Below are 25,549 nucleotides of genomic sequence, written 5' to 3' on the forward strand. Positions count from 1 at the left end.
ACCAGGGAAATAATATCAGGACTTCAGAATGCTTCCCACGTGTCATGGTGACTCTGTAGAACAGGCTTGAGGCCTCATTTGCATTTCCAGTCTATATTTCTATGTCCCATTTACCTCTTTCCATTTCAGAAATCTCTGCCTTTGTTAGAAAATCAAATAAAGAAGTGTCACCAGACTGCAAGTGAGGAGCTGCAGAAGTATGGTGCAGACATACCAGAGGATGACAATGAGAAAACTTTCTTCCTGATTGAAGTGAGCATTGTCCATAGTTCTGGGCATGATAACTGCATCACTGTCTACACAGGAATCTCTTTCTGGTGTTCTTCAGATATCATGACTCCAAGGCTGCTTGCTAGAGATGCTTCCTGTCCATTTAGTGTTAAGAAGGGAGTCAGGATAAGGAGTATGGTTGAGTGCAGGGTGGAGCTTGTAGGGGGCATTTTCATTTCATCCATACTGACAGAAGAGTTCTCCCTAAGGATCCCAAAGGAAGAGGAAGAAGGGAGGTATTTCCTGATCCCATAGTCTCTCCATTAATACTGTTCTGCTGGGCCCGTGAGAAGGAGGTGGCTTACCCACCTTCATGGCAAACATGTCCTTTTACTACATTGACCCCATGCTTGAAAGATCTCTGCTGATACTGATGTTTTTCTTCTTGGCAGAAAATCAACACTTTTAACCAGGACATCACTGCCATAGTACAAGGGGAGGAAAATGTGGAGGAGGGAGAATGTTGCCTGTTCACCAGGATCCTAGATGAGTTCTTATTGTGGAGTAAGGAGATAGAAAATATTTCCCAAAACAGTGAGTATCTTGTTCAATCTGGGTTGCCATCCTTAACAATCTTACACTCCATTGTTATAGACAATAGACCATCACTCACAGTTCTGGTTCCTTAGGAGGTCCTAGGTCAAGGCACCAGATGTGACTAGTGAGGTCTCCATCTCTGCTCCCAAGATGATATCTATCCTGATCCTCATGTGTGGAGGATGAGAGACAGTTTTCTCTGGCATCTGTTATGAGGACACACATACCCTCTGTGAGGATGGAACTCTCATGTCCTACTAACTTCTTAAATGCCAACCTTTCAGTGCCATTACACTAGGAATGAAGTTCAACTTACAAAATTCAGTAAGACACCAGATAGGGAACTGTCAACAACTTACAAAATTCAGTAAGACACCAGATAGGGAACTGTCAACAAATCAAAGTACAGGTGCTAGCCAAGATCAAGTTGGTGAACTAATGAGTTTTCTTGGGTTGATTTTCAGGAATACGGGTGAGGAGTTACTTACAGGCATAGAAATGACTCAAAGACAGCTGTAATCTCAGAGCCCACTCCAGCATGGGTGATGGTTCATGAAATCTGGAGCACAGGGCACAGACTATAGGCAGCCTAACAGGTTAGCGAGGAAGTTCAGGGTTGTTCAATTGGTCTGAGCCTCTGCCAGGCAGCTTAACTAGTCTCTGCTTCTTCCAGGCAGCTCAGCCTCTCTGAGAGTGAGTCTCAGAAGTCCCTATTGTTTATAGACACTTGAGGAGAAGGCTTGGTGAATCTAGTCAGTTTCAGGGACTTTCTGAAGTCGCTGAGTTGTTGACTTCCTGAGTTTAAGGAGCTTCCCAGGAGGATGTAGTTGTTTTCACCTCCTTTCTAACTTCCTGTGCCTTCAGGAGCATCCCTCAAAATGGAAAGTTTTAATCTTAGATGAAACTGCTGCCTGTCCAGGGACTTAATCCTGGGTCATCTTACTGTGTTTCTTTATGGCAATGAGAAGATTATACAAGTGCAGGCAGCACCCCACCTCATCTTCATAGCTTCAAAATCTGAAGCAGGGAGAAAGTACTCTAAATCTGTTCTTTGATCACATCTGTGCTGAGAAAGCTGCCATGGTGGAGGGGAATTTCAAGAGACTTTGCCTTCCCTAAAGGGCCTTGATGAAAACATAGAATTGGTTTGAACCAACCAGAGGTTTTGACAAACAGCTTCCCTTGGCTGTGAGTGACAGATGTACAAAGTGGAGTGTTCTATCTCCTGCAGGCTACATGAAGAATCCGTTAGCCACTAATGGAGCGTATGTCAGGTGGTCAAGTTGGGTAGCAATGTGCCTTTGTAGAGAGCCTTATGAGACACTTACTTAAGGCTGTGACTCCCCATGTCCCCACAGTGCCCACCACTTCTGCCTTACTCACCACTACTAAGTCCAGACTGCTGAAGCTGACACTATAAGCCCTGCAGTGTGTCCTCACTCCAGGGTAGAGTCAATGTCCTGTTTCAAAACTTAGAAGTGCCTGCCATTATATCTGATAGAGGGGGCCAAGAGACCAGAATAAGACGCAGCTTTACAAATCCAAGGTACAACAACTGGATCTAATTAGAAAACGGTGAAAACACTATAAAGATGTTTTTCTAAAAAGAAGATATACAAATGACTAACAGGGGTTGGGGACTTAGCTCAGTGGTGGAGCGCTTGCATAGCAAGCACAAGGCCCTGGCTGGGTTCGGTTCTCAGCTCTGAAAAAAAAAAAGACCAACAAAACACTCAAAGTCTGCATGGCCTGTGGGCATCAGAAATGCAAATGAAAACACAGGGATAATTCCTGTCCCAGACCCTAGGGAAGTTAGAATCAGAAAGGCAGACACTGGCAGGTGCTGGAGAAGAGGCAGGAGGAAGGAACCCATGGTCACTGCTAGGGAACATGAAATGGTACAGCTGCTGTGGGTTACAGCAGTGAGCCCTCAGAGAGGCAAATACAGGATGCCCACTTCCACTCCTTTTCTTCTACAATAATAAAACAGTCAAACGTGCAAGTCCTCTTACCCTGAACCTGGCATCACCTCCCCATGTCTTCACAAGTCCTCTACTCTGGATATTTATGTGTCCTTGTCAGCCCCTGTAAGGACACAAGATACAGTGGATTAGAGACCACCCTAAGAGACTCCTTTCTACTTAGTAATCTTTTAAAAACCTCATCTGCAAATAGTCCCCTCCTGAGGTTCTGGGTGGTTAGGACCACAGCACAAGCATTATCAGGGAAGCAATTCAGCTCTTAGCATCTCTCAATGCAGTATTTTAACCCAAGAAAGGCACAGAAGAAATGTAGATACAAGGTACAAGGCTGGTGAGCCTTGATGACAGGATACTGAGTGAAAGCCAGCAGGTCAGTCACAGTGGCCTGTAGTATGTGATTCCATTTCAGAAACACCCAGAGTACATACATGGTGTGGACAGAGCAGAGCAGGGGCTGCAGGGTTGGAGAGAGGGCAGAAAGGGAGGCACTGACTGCTGGTGAGAGCAGCAGATCCTGGAGGTGACAGAAACTTCACTGAATCAAGGGTTAAACTGTGGAACTTGGCTCACAACTCAGAATATATTTATAGTCTTGTCTAATTGTAGATGAATTTCTAAATGGCCTTATTAAATAAAAAACAGTGCCAAATATAGTGGTGAAAGCCTTAGAGAAAGAAGATAGGGAAAGCCACAGCTAACCTTACCTCACCAACTCTGCAGCTTCCAAATGTGAGTTACTTCCAGTCTTATCTGCACCTTTATTGCCTTGATATTCTGCTATTTCATTGGCTGTCGTAGTCCAGGTACCTCACTTCCTCTTCCTATACAGTTCTGTCACTTAATGTAGGTTTGTACAGACCTCCAGGTGTCTATGGCTGGTATTGAGATTAAAGGCCTGTGTCATCACGAATGACTCTGTTCCCTGGCGTGGCCTTGAACACACAGAGATCTTGCCTGCTAAGGGATAGGATTAAGGGTGTGTGCTACTACTGCCTGACTTCTTTGTTTACTTAAAATGGCTTGCTATTTTCTCTGATCTCGAGGAAAACATTATTTATTAAAACACAAATAACATATCACCACATTTCAGCACAAATAAAATATTACCACATTTAATCAGCTTGTTTTCTTTTAGGTAAAAATATTCTGATGAGCTGGAGTGATGGATCAGTGGCTAAGAGCACTGGCTGTTCTCCCAGAGGATCTAGGTTTGATCCCCAGCACCTACATGGGGACTCATAACCATCTGTAACTCCAAACCCAGGGGATCTGAGGCTCTCTGTGACCTCTGGAGGCATAGTATGCACATTGTGCACAGACATACATGCAAGCCAAACCATACACATAAAATGGTACAATAAAAAAATATAAAAACAACCAGTTCATAACAGGGGAAGCTGGGGCCATCTGAGTCTGCTGCCCATTTCCAGTAGTGGGGAGAGGGACTAAGTGTTTTGTGTCATGAACAGGGAGGTCAGGTCACACTGGGGCCATCCAGGTGCTCACTAGCCCTGTCCTTTCCTGCTGAGGGACACCCTCCTCCCACTCAGCTCCTGATGCCATCTAGAGGCCACAGGGCCTGTGAGTCATGTGCTCTGTCTCTTCCTCTTTGGTCAAATCCAGCTGGATTCAAAAACCCACACACTCAAGGTCTTTTTGAGGCCATGTTTCCACCTGTTGGATTCTGTTGTGGTCTCTGGTCTGAGCTTGCTTTTTGCCTCAACTGAGGAAAGCGGCCTTGAGATTACATTCTTCTCTGTAACCCAAATATTTTCTAATTTGCAGATATTTATTAGCTTCACTTTATCTCAGTAAATTCAATAAGAGCAGAATGGGTTCATTTAGAACAATCTACAAGATGGTTTTTTATAAAAACAACTAATGGTCACCTCCTATTGTAGGTTATGATGTTTTCTCTAAAGAAGTCCAGAAATTTGAAAAACAATATCGAGGACGAGACATGCCAGGGTTTGTGAACTACAAAAAATGTGAGAACATCATAAGAAGTCAAATCAAAGTCCTGGAAAAGCCAGCTGTAGACTTGCTGCACAGGGTCACAGGTGAGTGCTGTACAGGGTCACAGGTGAGTGCTGTACAGGGTCACAGGTGAGTGCTGCACAGGGTCACAGGTGAGTGCTGTACAGGGTCACAGGTGAGTGAGTGCTGCACAGGGTCACAGGTGAGTAAGTGCTGTACAGGGTCACAGGTGAGTGCTGTACAGGGTCACAGGGTCACAGGTGAGTGCTGTACAGGGTCACAGGTGAGTGCTGTACAGGGTCACAGGTGAGTGCTGTACAGGGTCACAGGTGAGTGCTGCACAGGGTCACAGGTGAGTGAGTGCTGCACAGGGTCACAGGTGAGTGCTGTACAGGGTCACAGGTGAGTGCTGTACAGGGTCACAGGTGAGTGCTGCACAGGGTCACAGGTGAGTGCTGCACAGGGTCACAGGTGAGTGAGTGCTGTACAGGGTCACAGGTGAGTGCTGTACAGGGTCACAGGTGAGTGAGTGCTGTACAGGGTCACAGGTGAGTGCTGCACAGTGTCACAGGTGAGTGCTGTACAGGGTCACAGGTGAGTGAGTGCTGCACAGGGTCACAGGTGAGTGCTGTACAGGGTCACAGGTGAGTGCTGTACAGGGTCACAGGTGAGTGCTGTACAGGGTCACAGGTGAGTGAGTGCTGTACAGGGTCACAGGTGAGTGCTGCACAGGGTCACAGGTGAGTGCTGTACAGGGTCACAGGTGAGTGCTGCACAGGGTCACAGGTGAGTGCTGCACAGGGTTACCAAGAAATGCTTCTGCTGCTCTCAGCCATTTTATTTCTGAGACAGGGGACAAAGGCAATGCTGACCCCAGAGCTGTCCTCTGGGGCTGGGTCTAGGTAGGTGACAGGGTTTCTGTGCTCTAGATGCCACTGTGGTGTTCAGGAAGTCAGTCCATTCTGACCCCCTGGGCACAGGGATTTGCTGTCAGACAGTAGAGTCACCTAAACTCCTAGGCCCTTAGCTGGAACCTGTAAGGAGCACACTCAGAGTCCTTCATGTAAAGTGATGACCACCCTTAGCCTACAGCTATATTTATATTAAAGAGAGTTCTCTAGAAGCCTGGGTGTACCTCCCTCTTCATTGGGGAGAGAGGAAGAAAAGAAGGGAGGGAGGAGGACAGCACCCACCTCCCTCACCGCTACCCAGGTTGGCATCTACACAGAGTGAACACATCTTAACCACTTACTGTGTGAAACTGATTTTTTTTTCTCTCTTCAATCAGAAATGGTACGAGTTGCCTTTTCCAGTGTTTCTGAAAAAAATTTTGCTGAGTTTTTTAACCTCCACAGAACTACCAAGGTAAAACCAAGTGTGTATTATTTTTAAAGCATAATGAATATAATGGTAGAGAACAGATGTTTTGGGTTGAGACTACTTCTCCTTTTCTGTGCTTGTTTGGAAGAGGCTTAGGCTCCTGCTTGAATCTTGTTGATGAGGGCACTGGTGCTATCTGGCTGAAGTAGGAGCAGGGAGAAGAGGGGAGGAACAGTGATGAATGCTGAAATCCACAGTACTCTGTCAGGGAGGCTCACAGGGCCATGTATAGGACGACACTCCTGACATTGAGTGAAAGTTGTCAGATGTGGGGCTCAGGGGTGACATTGAGATGGATTGTGGGAAGTAAGATATTTATTAGAAGGGTTGTTAGTGCCATGGACAGACAGACAAACAGTCTACCAATGACTCTGAAGAAAGTCAGGCCCCAGGACCAGAGACAATCTGGCAGGGGTCTGAAGAGGAATCAGGCCCACAGAACAGGCTCAAGCTCCCTTCTTGTAAGTCTCTGAGGAAGGGGGAAGGTTTTACAACCCCACAGTCAGGCTCTCTGATATCCCAACAGGTAGAAGGGAAAGGGAGGGGAAATGTGGCCACTGGTATTCACCAGATGATACCCATCAGGAGCCTTTTGATGTTTTTGATGTGTGTGATGTGCCTTAGAAAACTTATTTCCCAAGACAAGAACTGAATCCAGGTATCTGGGATCCTGTTTGCTTAGTAGGATAGCTGACACTGTGAGGCTGAGGAAAGGGAAGGACTGCTGGAGTCTCAGGGCCAGGGTAGCAGTCTGGGCCGGGTTCTAACAGTTAGGATGCCGAGTGTGAAAGTCTGTTTAGAGGAACACAGCAGAAAAGAGGAAATGCCTCTACTTCCAAAGGGACTGGCATGGCCAAGAAACTCAGCCCCTGTGCAGGCAGACAGGGTCTGTGCAGGTGGCCACTGGCTCTGCCATTCTCCAGCCTGGGCCACAGCTGGGATGTCTCATGGGCCTGTGATCCCAAAGTGGAAGAAGTGAGGCCGCCCTGGAAGGTATGGTAAATGGGAGGTGCAGCTGCAGACACACCCAGCACCAAGCTTTGCATATATTATCCCTGCAATGGTCAGGTCAGGATCCTCTCTAGGCAATGGCTGTCCTCCATGGCTGACCTGAAATCCCAGGACACGAGACCCATAGGAGGTGACTGACCTAGACTGAGCCCTTCTTATCTTTGCACACTCTCTGGTGGAAGCCATCTCCTTATTGTAGAAGTTAAAGTGTCTAAAAGAGCAAGGAGAGTGGCTGGGTCAGGGCTGAGAATTCACACAGGTCCCTCGCCTAGGTTTTTCCTTACTTCTCCTCTTATTGTGACCCAAATATCTTGTAAGAACAACCTAATAAGTATTATTTGGACTCCTGGTTTGAGGGGATACAGTCCATTGTGACTGGGAAGGCAGGGCAGAAGGAACATGAGGCAGCTAGTCACGTTCTGTTCTAAAACAGATGAGTGCAGTGTTCAGAAGCCCAAACTATATAGAATAGCATTGTCCGCATTAGGCTAGGTCTGCCCCTTCACATAAACATCTCTGGAAATACCCTTACAGACATGCTCACAGACAAGTCTCCTGAGGGATTCTAAACCTAGACAAGGAGCCTGAGAGAAGACTCAGTGGTTAAGAAAGCTTACAGTTCTAAGAGGACATCAGTTCAATTCCCAACACTTACATCATGTGGCTCCAATCATTTGTAACCCCAGTTCCAGGGGATCCAGTACTTTCTTCTGGCCTCTGTAGGCACTTGCATGAATATGGTACACACAAATGCATGGGACATACACACACATACATAAAATAAATAAAGAAATCTTTAAAAATAAATCCACTCAAATTGACACTAAAGGTTGACCTTGGAATAAGAAGTGACTCACACCTGGCTTATGCTTCCTCTGGTTTCCACCCTCAGTTCTGGGCATAATATAGATGAACTGAGCAAGAGGGTACAGGGAATACTCCCGAGTAATGACTACATTTGTTTCTGCTGGTTGACCAGATGCTTGTCGACCTGTTGAGTGTCCTGTGTTCTTACTCCATGGCAAGCATTTCTTGATGACTGGTGGCTTACATTTCTCTTTCCTTGCAGTCCAAACTTCAAGACATCAGATTAGAACAAGAAAAGGAAGCAGAGAAGATGATCCGACTTCACTTTCAGATGGAGCAGATTATCTACTGCCAGGACCAAGTTTACAATGGAGCCTTGCAGAAGGTCAGAGAGAAGGAAGCTGAAGAGGAGGAGAATGAGACAAAGTTGAGTGCCTTTACTTCCTCTCAGTCTCAAGTTTCACAGAACTCATCCATGGCTGAGATCTTTCAGCATCTGGATGCCTACCGCCAGGTAAATGTGTGAATACCTTGGAACTGGGTATCAGGCTATTTGTTTCATTTGTTTCTGTGTCTCTCTGTGTAGAATATGAATCTGCAAGGAGGATTCAGGACAGCTCAGTCCTGCAGTTCTGGGTGATCCTCTAAGAAGGGATTATAATTCATTCAGATGAACAGAACCTAGAACCACATACATCTGATTTTTATGGTCCTTGTGATCCTGACTGTGTAATTTAGACTCCCAGAGCATCGGTTTTCTTTTCTATAAGATATATTTTTGGCATCCCAAGCAGCTGTAATGGAGTGTGGGGCCCTTATCACAGTATTGGGATGCCATGCACTCATCAAGTGGAAGCCAGGTCCTGACATCTGTTTGGTGGGGCACACATCATGTAATCCAGGTACAGCAGGTCCTACTCAGCCAAAGCCACAGGGACCTGGAAGCAACCATACAGGGAACGTCGTGGTGACCTTCTAATGTACAGAGTTCTGTCACTGGCTGCTAGAAGACCAGCTTTGTCATGTGGCCTAGCACAGGACTCCTGGGTTTTATGGCTATTCATCTGTAGATATTAAGTTTGCTCTCTGTCTCTGGGACTTTAATGACTCTGGGGAACCTCACTAAGTGGGTTGGTAGAGTTTTTACTCTTCCTGCCTGACTTGTTTCTCAGAGCATAATGTCCTCAATGTCCCTACATATCATAGCATGAATCAGGGCTATTTTGTCTGCAGACTGTTATGCCCAGATTGTGACCCCAAAGAGACCACTGAAGACCTTGGATGTCCAGAATGCAACAACAAGATTTATTCTGTCGATACAAGTCTAGACAGGGAACTCATTCCTACACCCAATACAGTGAGGCAGGGAGGAATTGCTCTTTGTGAGGCTAGCTTTTTAAAGGCAAAAACCACAAGCCCTTCAGGGGGTTGGGGGGGTTGCATGGGTGCAACTTGGATTGGCTAACTTTTATCTCTGTTCTCTTTTAATTGGGTGAGGGTATGTAACCTTTGAATTTACTGGTTGGTGGTTACAATTATCACTTTGGGGGCAGTCCAGCACAAGTCCCAGGCTTTGTCCTTGAGCTGCCATGGGGGCTGGCTGGCCTGGCATGTCATGCACATAACTCTAAGTTGGTGAGGGTCCCCAGACAGTAAACATCTGGCTGAACTTTGAGCAGTCAGATTATGTGCAGAAAGAGAGCTACTGCAAGGACTATGTCTTTTGTTCATGGCCCTCCCAAAATCTGCTTGCTCAAGTCTCAGGAAACTGAAATTGAGGCCTGATCTCTGTGAGAAGACTGAGCAGCCTGTTATGGCATCTGCTTGGTCCTTTCACAGACATTATCTTTCCTTTTAGTCAAGGCCCTATTCCCATTCAAGGCACCAACATCTAAATATCTGGGGTCTCTATGCCTTCTATTACCCCCCATATGTGAACCTCAGGCCTTCCCATTGGCATTTGGAGACAGGTCTCACCCAGGTTGTCTGTGGTTAGAGAACACACGGCCTGTTTTCTGCCGTGACTCAGGGTTGTGCCTAAGCTGTGACCAGCTGCTCATCACTTGCCAGGCATCTTCTAACCCTGCTGTCTTGTGACACATCTGCTTAACCATCCCCAGAGGGCTGTGGCCATGGTAATCTTGTATCCTAAAGAAGGAAAATGAGAACCAGAGAGCCACCAACCTTGGGAAACCAGCAGCACATGTCATCTACCTGAGAGAGCAACCTGTCTGAGGGGAATGGGGATGACAGCTGAGAGAGAGGATGGAGCAGGTCAAGTCTGACTTCCTTCAGGCAGCTCATTTAGGACTCTGACTGCTCTGCTTCCCTGCTGCCAAGAAGCCTAGACCTTAAGGACAGGCAAACAATGTTCTCAGCAAAGGGATCAGCCATTTGGAAATGGAGTTGGGGTGTCTCTGTGGACTCCATTCCAGTACATATTACTCTTTTCCATTGAAACCCATTTGATTGATGGTCAGGGAAACTGGTGGGATCCAGAGTCTAGCAGGCACCTTGGACTGCTCTGCCAGGACACTGAGGGGGATGAGGCCTGTACCTACCAGGATCTCACTACTCAGAGATGACCTGATATCAGGTTCCCTGTGCCTTTTCCTCGAGTCTTCTGTTTCTCCCTCTTCCAGGAAGCTTACAACCGCATCTCCAGCCACATTCCTTTGATCATCCAGTATTTCATCCTGAAAATGTTTGCTGACCAGCTGCAGAAGGGCATGCTCCAGCTCCTGCAGGACAAGGACTCTTGCAGCTGGCTCCTGAAGGAACGCAATGACACCAGCGAGAAGAGGAAGTTCCTGAAGGAGAGGCTGTCAAGGCTGGCCCAGGCTAGCCGCTGGCTAGTCGAATTTCCTGGTTAAGCTGGCCCTGCCCTTCCTTGTGTATCATGGACAGTGCGTCAGGGACAGCAGGTATCCTTGCCTTTCCTGGTAGCTAGCTATACTACCACTCTTTAGCCTCTGACCTGGTATTGGGTAGAGGATGCCACTTTTCTGATATGACAATCGCTTCATGCTCAGATCCTTTCCCACCTTGGCCTCCACCTTCTTAGCAACCTGTTTCAGTGAATCCTGCCAGGTACAACTTTTGATGAATAAAGGGTCCATGATCTTGGGAGCTGCTTATTGCATTCCTAATAAACCACTCTTGACACTTGTCTGACTCACTTTTAATTGGGGGAAGGGGTTGCACAGGACTGTAGAGAATAGAGGGCAATGTGGGAGTCCAGCTCTAACCTGCTCCCACCTATTGAAAGGTTCTTGGGTGGAGGAGAGAAGAATGAGAAAATATCAGATAGAAAGATAGACCTAGATGATGAGGAGAAAGAGACACAGGATAGCTTCGGGAGGGACTGGGTCAATACCCAACAGAACAAAGGTTTATTCCAAAGGGTTTTTTATAATATGCCAAAGAGAGAGGCAAAAGACCTCCCCCTTGCAAGATCAAAGCACACTATACAGACAAACACTGGGTAAACATGTCTGTGGCAAAACATTTCCTTATGCAGCCCTGCTGTGTAAAGCAAGCTGAGACTCTCTGACCTTGAGCAAGGCCCTAACAGAGAGTCTCTCTGGTTCTCCACAGGGCAAGTAGTAAATATGTGGACCACTAAAACCAACTCCCTTGGGGAATTGGGGACCATGGAGGGTTTACTTCCTAGGAACTACAGCAATTGGAGACAAACTGAAAAGACAAACTGTTAAACACTTGCATTCTTTACATACTGGGCACTGGCCTGCAGGGAATATAAAGCAGTTCCAATGTGAGCAGAGGCTATAGGAAGCTCTGCACACCCAGCTCTGGTGGAGAAACCACCCAGGGTAGGACCAGGTCAGCTGAGGGACAATACTCTCCCTACAGGAGAACTGCAGGGTCCCTTTGTGACTGGGAGATGACTGGACACAAGCCTCACCCTCAGACTGACTCTCCTAGAACTCAGTTCCAAATCCACACTATACTTCGTGCCTTCGTGGTTAGGAATCCTTGGTGCAGTCACAACACTAGCTGGGGACAGATGCCCAATTGAGGTCCTGACACAAGGTCTGTTGAAGGAGCACTAAACCATGAGGAATGCCAGAACTAGACACAGACCCCACCCGACATGTCTTCTGACCCTTGAACCTGTATCATCTCTGACTTGGGAGGTTCTAGAATAGGCTTACAAGAAGGATGCTAGGAAGACAATGGTCACTTCCCAGTTCCAAAGTCTGGGATGAATGACATCAAATGGCCTCTCCAGGGCTGACTGACAACTTACCATTGCCATGGTCACTGGAGCTTCCAGAGGCTGTCCATTAGCCTGAGCATGAAGTACTTGAGCCTCCCATCACAGAGGATTCTGGGAAAGTGAAGTGGGCAGCTAGTTTAAACATCCCTGGCTCAAGTTTGTGTCCTCCAGTTGACACAGTCTTGACATCTTGTTCCCGAGAGTAGTCCAGTGCCTGATGCCTGAGACCATGATCATGATTTATTCCTAGATCCCTCCCCTGTATAGCCCCAACCTAGTTTCATCTTACAGGGACATTAGATTCTGATGGACCAGAAACTGTGGGTGGCATCCAAGTATCAGATGAACTTTGCCTGGCTGCACTGATTTCCTGGTTATATATAGAGTGTGAATGACAGGCAAGAGTCTATGCTACAAAGAAGAGAGTTACAGGGAAGTAGCCTGCTGGGTGTGATTCTCCCAAAGGGCCAGGGGGATGTTCCTTTTGGGCCATAAATAACAAGTGTCTGGGCTCTATCCCTGTGATCAGAACCCAGAATGTGAACTCTAGGACACCTCGATGAGATTCTAGTCCTGGGAGAGGCCAGGCTCAGGCCACAGCTCATCAGTGACCCCAGGATGACAACTATGTCCCAGCTATTGTCACCTGCTATGTGACACCTGCCTGGCATACTCCTCTTAATGATGACAGAACTTGCAGTTTATCTTTTCCTAGACCTTCGCTCTAGGAAGGGTGAATATTATAGACTGGGCCTTGGTGACTATTATAAAGTGGGGATGTTTACTGCAGTATGGGGAGGCCTAGACCGATCAGAACAGGTGTGGTGATATTTTATTTGTGCTGAAATGTGGTAATATTTTGTTTGTATGTTAATAAATAAAGTTTGCCTGGAGAGGAAATAGCAAGCCATTTTAAGTAAGCACAAAAGTCAGGCAGTGGTAGCACACGCCCTTAATCCAATCACTTGGCAGGCAGGGTCTCTGTGTGTTCAAGGCCACACAAGGGAACAGAGCCAAGCATGGTGACACACACCTTTAATCAATCCCAGTACCAACTATAGAGACCTGGAGGCCTGTACACACAGGCATTGACAAGGAAGTGAGGTAGCTGGGCTAAGAGCCAATGAGAGGGCAGAACAGTAAGGCAATAAAGGTGTGGGTAGACAGGAAGTAGCTCATTTTGGAAGTTGCAGCATGGTGAGGTAAGGTTAGCTGGTGGCTGTTCCTATTTCTTTGATCTCTAAGGCTTTCACCCATATATTTGGCTCCATGTTTTTTATTTAATAAGACCGCTTAGAAATTTGTCTACAAACAGGCTGCAGTAGAATGCCTCAGTTTTTCAGAACACTCGGGATGGTATGCTGCAGGAGCTGAACTCATGTTGTGTGATGGGAAATCATATGAACCTTATTTAGAGGGCCTTGTGGACATGATGTTGTCAATGACGGGAGCCTTCTGCTTTCTATAAATCCTCTTTAAGTGGAACAGATACTTGGCACCAGACAGGCAGCAGACCCCCTCAGAAAGCCAGGTCTCGAGGAGGAAAGCTGATGTGAGTGTAACCCAGTGACAGGTGACAATGAGCCCGAGAAGGACACAGCTGTGGTGCTGGCTTATCAGATCCTTTATTCTCCTCCCAGGGAACCTGCCCTGGTATCCAGATAAGGCTGTGTTCTAGCTTGTGCCTCAAGTACCACCATTGCAGGCTGATGCACTTGGGATGAACCAGCAGCTCCCTGGGGGACTTCTAAGCCTTCTTTCCAAGTACAAAAATTAAAGCCCTTGTCAAACACTGCACCGTCTGAAGTGAACCTGGGCCACATCACACCATGTAGCCAATCCTCTGCACAGTGATTGGACAGAGTTACACCAGGCAGGTATTCCTCTGGAACCACAGCCTTAGTTGGAAAATAGCTTTGAAATTAGGGGCCCATATCTGGAGAGAACCCCAGGATCATGAGCTCAGGGCAGGACTGTCACCCCAAACTCAGCCAACCACTGATCATTTCAAGTGTGGATTCGAGTCTGGATTCATCTCCTTCCTTGCCCAGCTATGAGAAGCTGGCAATGTGGATTTTCACTCTAATGAAATGCTGGGTTAATTTATGCTCCAAAAGTCAATAGTGTTTAACTATGCCAACATCAGTGTTTCCCTCATCTGGTTGCTTTTAACTTAATCTTTCAAGTAAAGTCATCATCATTCACAAATGAAAATGGCCTAAGATGAAATTTTCCAACATGACTAAAGGAAACACCCCAGCTTCTTTCTCCAGGGTAACACATTAAACCAGCATCATTTGTCAATGTCTCCAATGTCTGGTTTGTGAATTTCTCTTGCAGCGTCAAGGCAGAAATCTGCAGCTCTGAATGGGCATCCCCAGTGGAGGCCAGCAGCTGGCCCTTTGCTGTCCTAGTACACACTGAAGCCCCAAATTGGCTTTTTGTGTGTTTGTATTTTCATCATAATTTCGCTGCTGCACAGCCCTGAACAGTGTTGTGTATCTGTGATACATCCTCAGCCCAAGAGGCAGAAACATCTAATGGGATCATGTTTGGGAACATTTGTTTGGGCTGAGCTGTGCGGCTGATGGCTGTGGGTTCAATGTGCTTGCCCAATGTCTGGTAAGCTCTGGGTTCCATCCCCAATACCACATGAAACCAGGTGTGGTGATGCATGCCCGTGATTCTAGCGCTCTGGAGGTAGAGGGAAGAAGGTAGGAAGGTCAAAGTGATTATCAGCTATGTCAAGTTTGAGGCTTCCCTGGTATACAATAAGACCCTGGTGGAGGGCAAGACAAAAAATGGGAAGAGAAAAGAAAAGAAATGGCGTCAGAAACACACATGTGCTAAGAATGTCAAGCATAGTGGCTGTTACCTCTTGTGTAGGAGACCAGATCCAACTTTTTCCTGCCACAGTCCCAATTGCAGGGAAGAGGAGTAACAACGTGTGAGGCGGCATTTGTGTCACCATGAACCGTCTGGGGTTTGGGAAGAAACCACAGAGTACAGATGCTGGACTCAGTCTGAGTCAGGTGGCCTGAGAATGTGGAAGCCTGGAGCTGTGTCTCCAGAGCTAAGGGCATCCATGTAACAGCTGGCATAAATGGGCTTTACCAGGTGCCTGCTCTGCTCCTTTCCAGGGTTCCAGGGCCAAGGGGCTGTGAGGGAGTATTGAGGAACTGGGGTAGAGATGTGGTAATGGTGGCTCCTGGAGTCTGGCTTTGGGGGTGCTGTGTTGGAGAGATGGTAAAGCTCTTGCAGGAGTCACTGGAAGACATTGGAAGAGTCCAAGCACAGGATCCAACCAGGGCCTGCCAGTGCTAGGCTGGTATTCTGATAGCATCACTCTCCAACCCAGCAGCAGCACTGGCATCCTTCCCAAACTATTGCAGCCTGGCCCTGCTCCTGGGGCACGACTACAGAGTCATTGAATAATGGAAAAAATTATAAACTTTATTCATATTTCACAGTGGAAACTCAGAACAAACACAAAGCAGGAAATAACCAACCAAGAGCACAGACAGGGAGAGCTGGGGCGGGGACATGTTTTCACACTTCAAGGCGCTTGCACATTTATTCTGGCATTGCATCTGAGAAGGTCCCTGGGTGCTGCTCCCAGAGGAAGCATCATGGAGTGCATGACCCTCCCCTGGATGGGAGTCCCTTCCCAGAAAAGATGGAGTTCCAGCTATGACCCATCCACTCCCTTCTGGAGAACCAGGCAGAGGGAAGGAGGCAGAGCCTCACCATAGGTAAGACACTCATACTTCATACTTGGTAATTCTGGCATGGTCTTCCTGGTATAAAGCCAGGGCCAGAAGAGAACATAGAACAATGACTTCCTCTTTTTCATCTTTGTCCCAAACTAAGAACTTCTACAGAAAAACCTCACCACCTGGAAGAGGTCTAATATCTGAGGCACAATCACACAGTCCAAATGCAGGTGAACACTAGACATCCATCCAGGCTAGTGCTCCAGGAGCAGTGAGGTAGTAAGAGAAGAAACATGATCCAGAAGCAATGTTACTGGAATCACATGTCCCTGATTCTGATGGACCTCATCCTTCAGGAGACTAGCTGAACTATACAGGATCCATCAGGTACCAGGTATTGAGTACTGGTACTGGTACCAGTACTCAGTACCAGGTACTGAGGTGAGTCTCAGGCTCTGAGAGGCTGAGAAAACTGTGGGGAGCCAAGAACCAGACTGAATGACACCATGTCACCCAAGGGACAAGTGGGCAAGGGGAACATGTTGACATTAGCTTCTTGCTCTGAGGGCTCTGCCTAGGCTCTCAGCCTGGCAAAAGCTGTTACCCTTAGAAGTGGATGTTATGTCAACATGCAGGAGAGAGAGCCCTTTGCTCCCAGCCATGTTCACCCTGGTTGCTAATGGAGTCATAATAATATGACCAACCCAAACTGTACACAGAGTCAGGCCACAGGCTATAGTAGCTCTCTTAAGATGTCTGTCCCAGGGCCCAAGGCCCTGCCTGGCTTCCCTACTCTTTGTTAGGCCATTAGGCTATTCAGAGGTCATAGTCTTTATTCATCCAAAAGAGGCCTGAGCATGAGGCAAAAAGGAGGCTGAGCATGACAGTGCCACCCTCCTCTGCATTTGGCCCTGTGTGTCCAAACCCAGCAGGATCATCATTCCTTCTGGATGGGAGCCACAGAAGTGGCCTGGGGTGGGGCACTGAAGCCCTCGCAGGACCAGGGAGCACAGTCAGACAAGTCACTGTTTAATAAAGTGAAAGGCCTTTTGAATCATCTCAAAAGGTACATTGTGCACAGGAGTTAGAAATCAGCCCCTTGGTGTTCTTGCAGAAGGGTGTTGAAGACAAAAGAAGTCAGAGCCAAAGGCCACGTGGATTAGCTGTTCGCCTGTGCAAACAGGAAGAGGAGATAAGGTTACTCGCCTAAGACAGGCAAAGCTGTCTGTTTCCCCTGGTGATGTGAGAGACCCAGAGTCTGAGCACAGGCCTCACAGACTTCTGCAGGTTGAGCTTAGGTCACACACAGGTGCAGGAAACACATGGGCCTCTGCCCAGAAGCTTGCTTGACTCAGGACACACTCTACCTAGAGATGTCACTTATAGGGTCTTCCATTCTTACCTGTGGTGTCCCCTCCCACTTAGCACTGGCCTTCCTTGAGGCCATGCTGAGTGGCCTTTAGGTTTAAATACACCTGCTTGTCGGCTCCCTCCATTCTGCCCCCTTCTCTAGCTTCATCTTTGTGTCCCTCAGCATAGTCTGGCTTTTCTGTTCCCACTTCTGCCTCTGCCAGGAGAAGACTTCCCATGGAATGATGTGACACCCTGAGCCCAGGTGTCACTTGCGTTGACATGGTCAGGCCTCATGACCTGGTCTTAGTCCTTCTTTATCAGGCAGATACTGGGCTATATGCTCTTTCTCTAGGAACCCCTCCTATGAGCGCATGTCTAAGCAAACCATCATTCTGATCCCTGGGACGGAATGGGCTGGGGCTCCGACAGGTTGTGTGGATGAGCCAGGAAGGTCGGCTCACAGCAAGCCCTGGCTTCTTCCTTGCTGTGCAGCCTCCCCTGGACCCGAGTTGGGGACTTGAGATCTCTAACCGCCCCTTTCTCTCTGCATGAAGGCTGCCCTAATGACCCTCAAGAGACCCCTGTGAGGAAGAGTGCCATTCTGACTATTCCCTCACCCAGCTATGTGAGTGGATGAAGGCTGGATGGGTGCCTGGTTCTGCTGACCCTTCACCAGAATGGGGAGCCAGGAAGGTTCTATGAGTCCAGCTCTGCCATCAGCACTAGCAGGGAAGCCAGTGATGTTGATGTGTGCCACTGCCATAGGTATGCAGGCATCATAGGCTCAGGGGTATAAAGGGATTGGGAAACCAGAGGGATGGGGAGGGGGACTCTGGAGCAGAGGGGTGAAAGGTGATCCAGGAGCAGTTCAGGCCTTGAAAGTGTCTGTTTCCTGACATGGTGCATTCCTCCCAGACCTGTGGCTTGAGCTCAAGGAGATAGATAACCCAGGAATTAGGGAAGTTACCCTCATTTGCTGGTAGATCCAGTCTGTAAATACTGTCACGTTCCCATACACTCCAGGTCTGAATGCCTTGGCACAGCCGGAACCCCAGCTTGTGTCCCCAATCAGCCACCAGATGCCATCCTTCAAAGTAACCAGCGGCCCTCCACTGTCTCCCTGGAGAACATAGCAAGTTACTGAGAAGAGAAAGGCACACTACAGCACACTGCCACCATGCACCATGCACCAGAGAGGACACAGTATCTGGATATGAAAGGGGGTGTGGGTCTGTCTCTCCAGCAGGAGGCAATGGTCATAGAGACATATTCCAAAAGATGAAGTTGGTCTATGCCAGCTAGCTGTTTGCAAGTGCATGACAGACCACACTTGTGCCAAACAAAAGCCTCTCTGGAGACCATAGTGTGATTAGCACTGGTTTCTGCCGAAGGCATAAATGCTGCTAGTGACCATCCCTCCCCACTCCACTCCCAACTGGCCCTGTGTCCCTGGGAGGTATCTCTGATCCCATCAGAGCCTCGTGTCTCATAGGGGTTCAATGGGAACTACACACTCCAAGGCTGAATGAAAATTCACAATTACCTGGCAAGAGTCCACAGTGCCCTGCAGGAAGCCGGCACAGATCATGGCTGGTGTGATAAGGTTGTTGTATATGTATTTACTATTACATCTGGAGGTCTCAATCAAGGGTACCATGGCAGCATTCAGCACATCCGAGGTCTTCCCTAACAACAGAGGCATCAGCTAGCAGCTCTTGTGGACATCTTCCTCAAGAAGCCACACTTTATATAGATAATCTCATACCTCTCTTCTATTCTCCCTCCCTCCCTCTAATGGTTAACATTGATTGACAGGATCTAGAAGAACCCAGGAGACAAACCTCTGAGCATGTCTACAAGGGAGTTTCTAGAGTCGGTAAATTGAGGAGGGAAAATGCCTTAAAGATGGGTGGCACCATTTTATAGGCTGGGTCCCAGGCTGAATAAAATGAGAAAGTGGGCTAAGCCTCAGTATTCATCTCTCTCCCCATCTTGATAATATAATGTGTGTGTGTGTGTGTGTGTGTGTGTGTGTGTGTGTGTGTGTGTGTGAGAGAGAGAGAGAGAGAGAGAGAGATCCAACGCCTTGAGGTCCTGATGGCATGTCTTTCTACTTTGGTCAAGAATTTTGTCACAGGAATGAAGAAGTACATTCCCTCAGACCATCACAATAACAAGCCCTTTCCCTATGTACTAGGCAGGGCTGATTCAATATTTTCTGTTAATCAAATGGGGAAAGAAAGGCACATAGCTTAGGTAAGTTGTCCAAAGTCATTAGCCACTGAATAACAGAATTGGGATTCAGATGAGGAGGTCCCACTGTGGAAATCATTATCCCATCCTATGTGGCCCAAAGCCTTACCTTTCTCATAGGTGGCCCCCCACCCTGAAATCCAGCATTCCTGGGCTAGGTCCAGCATCATGCCTGGGTTTGGCAGACACACTGGCTTCACTTCATCTATTTAAAGAAGAACAAAGGATGAGTTATCCAGGCCTACAGGGCTTCTGTGAGAGTCTCCCCTGGCTGCCCGATGCTCTGCTTTTTCCAGAAACCCAGGTTCCTGTGGGTCCTGGACCCCTTGTTCCCATCCTGGCAGGCCTGCTTCCTGATAGTTTCTCTGGACATTTGCTACTCATATCTAGAATTAAGTGTTGGCTCTGCTTCTAAAATACAGCACACAAGCCGGGCAGTGGTGGCCCATGCCTTTAATTCCGGCACTCAGGAGGCAGAGCCAGGCGGATCTCTGTGAGTTCAAGGCCAGCCTGGTCTATAGGCTCCAAAGCTACACAGAGAAACGCTGTCTCAAAAAATAAATAAATAGATAGATAGATAGATAAACAAAACACAGCACTCTGGCCTCTGAGTGACAGGGGAAGAAAGGACTGGTGATGGCCATTGCTCAGAAGCTGATGGTTCCAGCTTGTCCCAAAGCCACACCATCTCTCAAGGACCTGCTATTTTGTGTGTGAGTTGGTCCCCCAGCTTGAATACAAGCACTTCAGGAGAGAAGTCGGTTATCATCTGTAGATTCTAGAACATTCCATGCTCTTGCATAGAATAGAAAAGGGATAATAAGAACCTAAGGAAGGGACAAGGGATGTAGCCCAGTTGGCAAAAAGTGCCTGCCTAGCATGCACAAAGCCCTGGATTTCATGCCCAGCACCTCATAAAACCAGGCTTGGTGGCACATGCCTGTAATCCCTGCACTCAGGAGGTAGAAGCAGGAGGACCAGGAACTCAAGGTTACACATGGCTACATAGAAGGACCCACTTAAGCTACACAAGACCCTGCCCCACCAAATAAAAATATATTATATACATTATCAAAATCTCAAAGAATGAATTTAAAAGTATAACTTAAAAAATGAAATAGAGCCTGGCAGTGGTGGCTCACGCCTTTAATCCCAGCACTCGGAAGGCAGAGGCAGATGGATCTCTGTGAGTTTGAGGCCAGCTTAGTCTACAGAGTAAGTTCTTGGACAGCCAGGGCTACACAAAGAAACCCTGTCTCGAAAAAACAAAAATAAATAAATAAAAAAGGAAATAGTTTACAGACTACTTTTTAATGGAAAAAACTCATTAAATTTCTTTTAAAAATACATTATTACCATTTCTGTGATTCTTAAATGTTTACAAAATATTGGAGAAAACATATTTTTAAAAAAGCTAAGGGTCTACATTTCAATTTTAAAGTATCCTGCTTTCAGAACATATTTGTTTAAAAAAGAAAGAACCATTGTCTTGAGAGAGATGACTCAGTGGGTCCTTCCAGAGGACCCATGACTGATTTTCAGCACTCACATGGAGGCTCACAACTGTCCCAAGGAATGTAACACCCACTCTGGTCTCTGTAGGCGCCAGGCACACAAGTGGTACACATACAGGCAAAACACCCATCACAGAAAAGTATAAAAATAATTTAACTACTTTTAAAAGCAGTAATCTTTACACATTATCGACCAGATGGCCTCAGCTGGAGAGGATATTGTCCCACAGTGATAGTAAGCAGTATTTGAAGCTGACCCACACTACTAGAGGGAGTTACTGCCCTCTAGTGGAAAGAGCCTCACATACCATTAAAAGTCAGAGGCGTCTGCAGCTTCATGAGAGCAATGTCGTTATTCTTGGTCTTAGAGTCGTAATTTGGATGGGAAATCACTTTTTCTACCTGGTGTCTTCTTCCATAGAACATGAGAGTCTGTTTCAAAATCCCTGTGAATGCCGTCCAGTACCTCGGGTTGCTGAGGGGTCTGGGAGACAGAGACAGCATATGGAAACTCAGGACCACAGATACAAGGTGTTCCCTCCAATCTTTAAAACACATATGCTGAGGTCTAGAGTGAGATGAGTACTCCAAGCCACAGAGTGAAACTGTGGGACAGGGGCTCCCCACTTCCCTCCCACCTCCCCACAGCTCCCTGCTCCTGAATAGCTGTCTGAGGATTTGGTTTCTTCTCCTATCCTCTGCACCAGCCCACAAATAGGGCCAGCACCCTTCCATGAAACTTAAAATCACATTTCTAACAAGACTGTCTCACTAATCTTTATATGCCAGAGCATTTACTGACACACAGTGGGTGCTTAATAAATGCATACTTGGTGTTTGATACCAGTCACGCCCTTCCTTTCATCGAAGAACTTCAACTACCAAAGGGACCTCAGAATCTGGGATATAAAAGGAAGAAAGGGAAGTCCCAGGTAAGGTAGCTCCCTAACTTTCTAGCAGTGCCTGGGAAGAGGAGGAGGGCACTCCTGTGTGACAGATGGTATCACCAGACTGAGAGAGACACTGAGTCAGTCATCTTTCCAAGACCACACAGCCAGAGAATGGCTGAGCCAGGATCTGAGCCTCACTTAAGGCAGCAAGTGCCCCAAACCTGTCTAATAAAGAATCTGTGATGCTGGAATTGGGGTATATCCCTGCACTCAGGAGGCTGAGGCAGGAGAATTATCCATTTGAGGTCAGCCTGAGCTACATAGCAAAATCCTTGGGAAGGAAGGGAGGAAAGGAAAGAGATGGAAGGAAGAGATGAGGAAGGATGGAAGAAAAGGAGAGAGAGAGGGAGAGGGGAAGAAGGAAGAAGGAAAAACAGAATGGGAACAGTGTCTCTGGCAAGAGCTGACACTACTCAGTATGGCTGTCCTTATCCTTCTTGCCCATCTTGAGTGTAATGCCAAGACCAAGGGTGTATATACAGGCTTCCAGAGAACCCACTAGGGCAGTGTGAGGTTGTCAGAGTGGACATACCCAGGAGAAATGAGACTGATAGAGCAGGGGCTCTCCAAACTTATAGACAGAGCTGAGAAGATGGCAACTGGAACACACCCAGTCACAGTGCTGTCAACAATCATCCTTATCCTAAGCTGGTATGCAGCAGCAGGCAAGAGAGACCACATAAACATTTGTCTAATGAGTGGATGAGACTGTGCACCTGCAGTGCATATATCCACCACCCAGCAGCACTCACCCCATTACACACAGGACATAGGAGCTGCCATACAGCTTGGTATGGGTCATATGGTGGCAAAGCCACACTCCAAACCCAGGAGTCTTGGCCATGTGACTCCACCCTACTACCCCAGACCTCACAGGATATAGACATACTCTTCCACACAGTGAGCAGCTGTCACAATCCACTCAGGGGTGATGATGGAGCCTCCACAGACATGGATGCCTTGGACATGCAGGCTGACCTGCCAGGGCCAATCTCCTAGTGAGGCACTCGATCCACCCACAATCCTGTTCTGACGTCTCACTGAGCGGACTCCACACTCTGAGGGTGACAAGCACATGTTAGGTGTCAGTCAAAAGTCAACAGGAGACATCAGAGTCAGCACAAAGCTAACCACTATGTGCTCAACTCGGCTGCCTTTTTCTGGTGGTGGGGCTGATGGAAGGCAACTGTTGCTGCCTCTCTTTCCTTATTATTAGGAGTAGCAAGTGGGAGGTAGATACTCTCCTAGGTCCCTAAAGGGCCACCCAGGCTGGAGCACTGACTAATTCTTATTGGTACCCAATTTCACTGGATTTCTGGTAGGCATGACTGGGAAGGTCCTGGGTAGCAAGCTCCTTAAGGAGACTGATATACTCAGCACTCCACACCCAGAACTTCTGGGCAAAGAAAAGGGAGGTAGAAAAGGCTGAGAGTGAGTGAGGAGGCAAGTGAGAGCTTCAGCAGGTGCTAAAAAGGTGAGATGAGAAGACGTGAGGTCATGTGAGGGGCTGAGTGAAGAGGTAAGTGAATGGTAATAGGAGTTGGTGAAGTCTGAGTACCCCTCAGAAAATAAGAAACAGGTTCTTTGCTGACCAGTTGACTGAGAGAGGAGATCTTTCTACTCCAGAGTCAGCAGCCCCTGACTCTAGAAACTTCACAAGTGTGGGGCAAGTTCTCAATTGAGAGAAATCAAGGTAATATGAGAAGTAGATGTTGGAAACTACCCAATGTGCTGGAAGGTCCCCCTGCCAGTGGCTGCTATGGGGTGGGTGCTAGCTGAGCAGGCCTGGTGCATCTTGGCACAGTGTGGGGCAGGACTTCTGGAAGCATCCTCCAAGTGTCACCTGAACCTCTTTGTGAGTGACTTTGAGTACCTGTGAGGCACATGTGGCAAAGGGTGAACAGCAGCGCTCCCCTGGTTGTGCAACACCTACAGAGGACCTTAAGGAGACTCAGAGCTCCTTTGCCAAAAGGTGAGCTTCAAGTCCCAGGCCTGAGCTGGGCATCTATATTTACCCCATGTGGGGTCCATGAGCAGTTCACACACAGAGAGGGGGACTCCAGTGAGCTACCACACAAGCTACTGAGGGAAGGAAGAAGGGCATGCTTGGTGTTAGGCTTTCTCCTTAGGAGTCCCAGTAGAAAACTGCATGACACTGCTCTGACTTTGCCCTAGCCCAGGTCACTGCTGCAAAGGCTCCAGGATCACAAACATCTCATCCCTCCACTTCATGGAGAAGGAGCCACCAGGGCTCCCCTCTCACGATGGCACCTAAAAACAAGGCCTGCCAGAGTCCAGCCATCACCTGCCCTCAGTAGACACTACAGTGCAGCAAAATTCCAAAATAGAGATCCGGGTATAAGCAAGAGGCCTCCAGGCACATCTCTGCTGTCTCCTGGAGGCCTTCCCTCATAAAATCCCAAGAAAGCCACAGGCTGGCTCCTAAGCATAGAAAATCACCATTGGGAAGTACTCACCTATACAGCGCAAAGAAACCACCATGCGGGATGAACAAGAGTCACTGGAAAGAAGAAGGGACTCTGGTTACCACAGCCAGGGATGAGACACTGAAGTCTTCTCCTAGTGTTGCCTCCTGTCCATCACTAATGACCCTACTGATGTGACTAGACCTATGTGGGGATAGTGGCAAAGAATCGACACAGTCAGAGTACCAGTCTCAAACCCCAGCTATGCACCTTTGGGCATGATGTTAACTCTCTTCTGCCTCTTCCCAACAGGTAGAATAAGATTACAATTCAAAGCTGGGCATGGTGGTGCACACCTTTAATTCTAGCATTTGGGAGACAGAGGCAAGCAGATCTCTGAGTTTGAGGGTCAGCCTGGTCTACAGAACAAGTTCCAGGACAGCCAAGGTTACACAGAGAAATCCTGTCTCATAAGAAAGAAAGGAAGGAAGAAAGGAAGGAAGGGAGGGAGGGAGGGAGGGAGGGAGGGAGGGAGGGAGGGAGGGAGGGAGGGAGAGAAAGAGAAAGAAAAAGAGAGAGAAAGAAAGAAAAAGATAACAATTCAGGTTGATCCCTGATCTGCAATGTGCCAAAATCTTTAAACTTTGAAACCCCAATGCCATACAAGTGGAAAATTTCACACCTAACCATACATGAAGGGTCGCAGTCAAATGATAGTGATGCTAGGATGTTAACAACTTCAGTCTATGCATATAAGGTATACACAAGGGCCAGTGAGATGTCTCAGCAGGTAAGGGTACTTGCCTCCAAGTCTGACAATCTGAGTTCAAAACCTGGAATCCACATGGAGAGGACTAATTCCTCTGACCTTCACATGTGTGCCATAGCAGTATCCCCACATAAACAGACTAAATACATTTAAGTAAAGGAACACATGAAACAAACCACTTCTGTCCTTACATGCATCCTAGCCCCAAAATGTCCCATACATGAGTATTTTAAAAATCTGAATGAACTCTGAAAGTCTTCCTGCCCCCAACATTTCAATACAAGGATGACCTATGACACTACTTGGATGGTGACTTGGGGGTGAGGACACAGTTGCATCAGTTTTTACTTCTGTCCTTGTATAATTT

The 25,549-nt window shown here is 47.5% G+C and overlaps 2 protein-coding genes across 9 annotated transcripts in view; one reads left to right on the plus strand and one right to left on the minus strand.

The window, feature by feature from the left end:
• LOC102926299 (interferon-induced GTP-binding protein Mx2-like) overlaps positions 1 to 11,132 on the plus strand; it is a 38,371-nt gene extending 27,239 nt beyond the window's left edge. The window contains exons 9-14 of the mRNA XM_076549309.1: positions 130 to 252; positions 663 to 804; positions 4,691 to 4,849; positions 6,055 to 6,131; positions 8,227 to 8,478; positions 10,607 to 11,132. Coding sequence (XP_076405424.1) covers positions 130 to 252; positions 663 to 804; positions 4,691 to 4,849; positions 6,055 to 6,131; positions 8,227 to 8,478; positions 10,607 to 10,837 — 984 coding nt within the window. The 3' untranslated portion in view covers positions 10,838 to 11,132. The remainder of the gene's footprint in view (positions 1 to 129; positions 253 to 662; positions 805 to 4,690; positions 4,850 to 6,054; positions 6,132 to 8,226; positions 8,479 to 10,606) is intronic.
• A 4,504-nt stretch (positions 11,133 to 15,636) lies between these two features.
• Positions 15,637 to 25,549, minus strand: part of Tmprss2 (transmembrane serine protease 2) — a 39,982-nt gene continuing 30,069 nt past the window's right edge. For all 8 annotated transcript variants that reach the window (XM_076549316.1, XM_076549315.1, XM_076549314.1 and 5 more), the window contains 7 exons: positions 24,465 to 24,508; positions 22,877 to 23,045; positions 21,346 to 21,521; positions 19,633 to 19,728; positions 18,814 to 18,956; positions 18,238 to 18,390; positions 15,637 to 17,088 (listed from right to left, as the gene is read on the minus strand). In XM_076549316.1, coding sequence (XP_076405431.1) covers positions 17,077 to 17,088; positions 18,238 to 18,390; positions 18,814 to 18,956; positions 19,633 to 19,728; positions 21,346 to 21,521; positions 22,877 to 23,045; positions 24,465 to 24,508 — 793 coding nt within the window. In that variant the 3' untranslated portion in view covers positions 15,637 to 17,076. The remainder of the gene's footprint in view (positions 17,089 to 18,237; positions 18,391 to 18,813; positions 18,957 to 19,632; positions 19,729 to 21,345; positions 21,522 to 22,876; positions 23,046 to 24,464; positions 24,509 to 25,549) is intronic.

The sequence above is a fragment of the Peromyscus maniculatus genome, chromosome 12 (genome assembly GCF_049852395.1).
Source record: "Peromyscus maniculatus bairdii isolate BWxNUB_F1_BW_parent chromosome 12, HU_Pman_BW_mat_3.1, whole genome shotgun sequence".
Lineage (NCBI taxonomy): Eukaryota > Metazoa > Chordata > Mammalia > Rodentia > Cricetidae > Peromyscus > Peromyscus maniculatus.